This window comes from Camellia sinensis, chromosome 2, assembly GCF_055761805.1.
Source record: "Camellia sinensis isolate YWXY chromosome 2, ASM5576180v1, whole genome shotgun sequence".
Lineage (NCBI taxonomy): Eukaryota > Viridiplantae > Streptophyta > Magnoliopsida > Ericales > Theaceae > Camellia > Camellia sinensis.
Window position 1 is genome coordinate 31,274,084 of NC_138962.1, and position 4,336 is coordinate 31,278,419.

Consider the following 4,336-nt stretch of genomic DNA (forward strand, 5'->3'; position numbering starts at 1 on the left):
TTTCGGAGCATACCATTTAAGAAATTTGAATGGTTATGTACATCCCAAAAAGATTAATGGCAGATATCTAAAACCTTATTTTCCAACCGTTTGGGAGACACAAGGGATAGAGTAAACACCATATGCAAAAACACAAAGCTTGTTCAAATTATATTCAAAATAGTGTGCTTTCATAAAGAATCAAGTACATTATGCCACAAGTTGGCCCAAAAATCATTACAATGCTTTAATTGTTTTTGTACAATAGCTTTCCTATTACTAAGGGAAGGAAATAATTGAATAGCTGCAGCCATGTTTTCTTTTCGATCAGCCAGTCCTTGATTGGTGATGTGCAATTTCTTATCAGTTCGAACCAAGGCTTGGTTTACTGCAGCTAACTCCTCTTCGAGCTGAGCTTTCTTCTCCAGAAGTTGGACTCGAAAGTGGGAGGCAGAAGAGTGTTGCTCTTTCAGAGTTGATACTTCAGTATGCACCTGAGAAACAAAACTCTGGTCCTTAACCAGCTTATCATCCGCAGCTTTAGCAGCATGGCAAATGTTGAGATAGAAATCAATAGTAGCTGCAGCCTGAGATAGATGACTTGAAACACTCATGGCAGACTGCTCAGCAATGTTACAGCATTGAAGGAACCCGTTCCTGATGATAGGCCTTTGTAGAGCCTCGAAGGGGATCCTCGAAAAGGAAGTCAACAGTTGCAAGCATGTGTCCAAATCTACTAAAGGTACAAAAGGCTTGTTGCTGGAGGAAGGAGAACTCTCGAAGATTTCCAAAAGGGAGTTAGCCAAGGCTAATGGCTCAGCTTCAGTAGTAGAAGTAGGAGAGGTAGAAGGAATGTCAAAAAGACTAGCTAGTCTTTCTTCAAAAATGTCTACCTCATCCCTTGACATGAAGGGCATAGAGAGTGTTGTGGTGGAAGACACAAAGGGCTGCATAGGGATGGGAGAAACAGATGGAGCATCTTTGGCAGCCTCTATGGTCTTGGCCACCAGCAAATCAAGTGAGGAAGGGCTGGAAGTAGGCATTGGTGATGAGTCATGAATTGGAAAATTATCGGCATCCCCTGAAGGAGAATCAACTGCCATGCGAGATGAAGTAGCAGTAGGAGGAAGAGTGAGGATCGAAGAAACAAACTGAGGCAGATCAAGAGTCAAGAAAGGGAGGTATGGCTCTAAGCCAAGGAAAAGAGATGCAGGGATACTCGGCCTCGGTAAAGACGTATCGAATATAGGCTTAGGAAGTGGGAGCGTGATTTGAATGGTTTTCACGCGTTGCATCTGATCAACTTCGACTGAAATTGGGGAAGTTTCCGTTGGGAAGATTAATGCAGTGGTCGTTGCTGTAAAAAGAAGAAATGTGAGGTAATGTCAAGTCTTAGTCTTGAAAAGTCGACAAGAAAAGAATAAAGGCATGCAGAAACTTACTTGTCCCAAGGAATTGTTGCTGCTGCCTCTCCTCAGCTCTTTCAAGGACAACTATGGCTTTGGGATATTCTTGTTCTACAACCTCATGGATGGGATCTTCAAACGAGCTGGTAGCTAGAACAGTGATCTTCCTCCTCTTTTCTATTACTTGAGCAATTGTCTCGGAATCAGAATCTTCGGTAAAATCGGAAGGAGAAACGGTAATTTTTCTTCTCCTTTTCCTTTGAGTTGGAATCATTCGCTCCTCCATTGTCTTCTCGACCTTTTTAGGTTGGGGTCCAGACTCTTCAAAAGTGAGCTTCTCCTCTTCTTCCCTAGCGGCTATCCCCTCTTGAGCCAATTGAGGGTCTCTTTTGTTTCTTTTCAAGGGAGACTCCTGTTCTTGATCATTTTCTTCTTCCTCCATCTCTGGAAGTTCAGTTTTTTCCCTTTCTAGCTCAAAGAGTCTCTTCTTCTTTTGTTGTTGACCACCTTCATAAAAGAAGGATTAGAGATAAGATAGCAAGCATTATATGAAGAGGTTAGAGAAAAGGAGAAAGGGGTACATACTTCGAGTGACTCTGGGAGGAATTGAAGCAGCAGAAGTAAACTGAGTTGTAGCAGTTACTGTAATTGGAATAGTGGAAGAAATGACAGTCTCAGCTTCTTTGGGCTTGGGCACATCCAGCACCTCCAATAGGTTTTGAGAGGAGATGGCCAAATAAACTTCCATGTTGCTCACCCACCAATTTTGGTATCTCTTCAATTCAGTACCATGAGGGGAGAAAGGGATGAACTCAAAACTGGCCAAATCATCCATAAACTTGAAGGTTGCCTCTTCTAATCTCGATTTTCGAACCTTCAAATCCCTCTTAGTAAGACTCAGATTGGTGTTGCTGCAAAGAGGTATTGGAACTCCTTGTGTGAGGCCAAATTGTCTAGCAAATTGAGCAGGACAATAAGGCTCAGCTATGCATTTATAGGCTCTGGGGTTGGTGGTCCCAATAAACAGTTCCCTAGGGATCAGTAGGGAAGCCCACATATCTTTATGAATAGGCAAAGCACAGAGCCTATCACTAAGGAAGTGATTTAACCAGGTTGGACCTATGCTAGCTTCGAAGGGACGGAAACGATGATCAGGAAGAGCAGCTGGTAGTTGATGAAAGAAGGAGAAATAAAAGGCAAAAGTAGCTGGATAAAGTGAAGCATTGGCCAGTTTTATGCCATGAGTGAGGGAGTGTAGCCCAGAAAATTTAAGACATTTGGATTGTAGTTCAGAAAAATAGGCAAAGAGCCAAAGCTGAAGAATCCAAAATGGTCCCCCTTGATTGGCATCTAGGGGTTTCTCACAAAAGAGGGAACAAACTCTATATACATGACCCAGAATGTATGGGGCTAAGGCTATTCTTTTCTGCAAAACCAAGGCTTTGGCAAGAGGAGCAAATTCGAGCATGATTCTTTGGGAGGAGGTGCAGAAAAGAAATTTGCAAAGCCAATATAATAAAAAGGAAAAGAATTCCCTATCAGTTACTGGACCCATTCTTTTGTTCTCGACTCTAACAAAATCACTGTAAGATACATTAAGAGAGGGGAGGGAGAAAGGGACTACTAAGTCAGGAAAATCTGGTGTGATGGGGGTACCAATGGGGGATACTCCTAATAGGTGGCAAATATCAAGAACAGTGGGAGCCATCATCCCACACCTAAACTGAAAGAAATTGAAAATAGGGTTCCAGAAACATAAAGCAGCGGGGATTAGAAAAGGGTCTTCTGGGATAGTTACCCTAGATAGTCGAAGAGCATCAAGAAGGCAGAGTTCTTGAAGGTCCAATGTCCTAGCAGGGACAACTCGGTCGTACCATTCTTGCCACTCTGGTCTCATCGTGGGCCAGCATCGGTGAGGACGATTGACTTTCCAGCCTTGCCAGTCGAGACCACCTTCATACAGAAGGCATTGATTCTCCAAGCGAGGATATAGGGCGGGAAGCTCGGAAGGGATCTCCTTGAAAATAGGTCCTAGCACGTACTCTCGCTGCACATGGCGACGAGGGATAAAGAAACGCCCATCGATAGCACTTTTCTCATCACCCTTGTATTTCTCACATTCAGCATCAATAAGCCGCTTCAAAGCCACAGATGAGCTTACGCGCTCTATGGTCGGAACTTTTGATGGGGAAGAAGCCATTGATCGTGGGTTTTCGGAAAATATAGAAGGGAGTAGAGAGAAATGGAAATCCAAAGGGGATTTGAATGTGTAAGCAATTCCGGGGCACAGAGTGAAAAGGTTTTAAATAACTTTTGTGTGCGGGGATACATCTCGTAAGTCATTAAGTACTAAAACGTGCGAAAACAAGGAATCTCTTTCAACATCGATAATTTCTGGAGGGAAAAGCACATTGATGCCAGCTTCGAAGCCACATTTTGGCGCTAAAATTTCAAACAAAAACGGCTTCGAAATGCAGGAGCCGACTTCGAAGCATACTGCATGCTTAAAAATGTCTGATAACATTCGAAGCAAGCCCTAGAACTCTTTAAGGAAAAAAGGGCATTGTTCGGAACATCCAAACCAGTTATTGGTTTGAGCAAGAAGGAATTACCATAGTTTGCCCTTCGAAGCCAAAAGAGATCAGTTTCAAATTGATTGGCTATATCAACTATGACCATATATTGGTTACAGTTAATATAAAGTCATTGAAATCAAAGTACTAAAATGATATCTGCCAGAATTGTCAATTTTACTCCATGAATTGGAAGAAGACATGATTGGTTCTGTTAGTACTTTATTAAACAGTTGATTCGAAGTATGAAATTGTTCAATTCAAAGTTATGAGTTAGCTTTTAGAGATAAAAGGAAACAGAGTCAAACAGTGTTAAGTACAGAAAGACTTTGTTTATTACATTAAGTAACTCTATCTCGGTACAAATTCAAGCTCATA

At 42.1% G+C, this 4,336-nt stretch overlaps 1 protein-coding gene across 1 annotated transcript; it reads right to left on the reverse strand.

Moving 5' to 3' along the window:
• Positions 1-1,341: 1,341 nt before the first annotated feature.
• On the reverse strand, positions 1,342-3,892 carry LOC145819953 (uncharacterized). Its single transcript, XM_082914025.1, has 2 exons — positions 1,971-3,892; positions 1,342-1,892 (listed from the first exon to the last, which is right to left on the reverse strand). Exons 1-2 carry the CDS (start codon positions 3,583-3,585, stop codon positions 1,372-1,374), a joined length of 2,136 nt encoding a protein of 711 aa, XP_082770151.1. The 5' UTR covers positions 3,586-3,892; the 3' UTR covers positions 1,342-1,371.
• Positions 3,893-4,336: the final 444 nt, after the last annotated feature.

Excerpts from the sequence above, each read along its gene's own strand:
- LOC145819953 (XM_082914025.1), bottom strand. The coding sequence starts at position 3,585 with ATGGCTTCTTCCCCATCAAAAGTTCCGACCATAGAGCGCGTAAGCTCA. Across the intron at positions 1,893-1,970 it reads TCCTCCCAGAGTCACTCGAA|GTGGTCAACAACAAAAGAAG; the intron begins GTATGTACCCCT and ends TCTTTTATGAAG.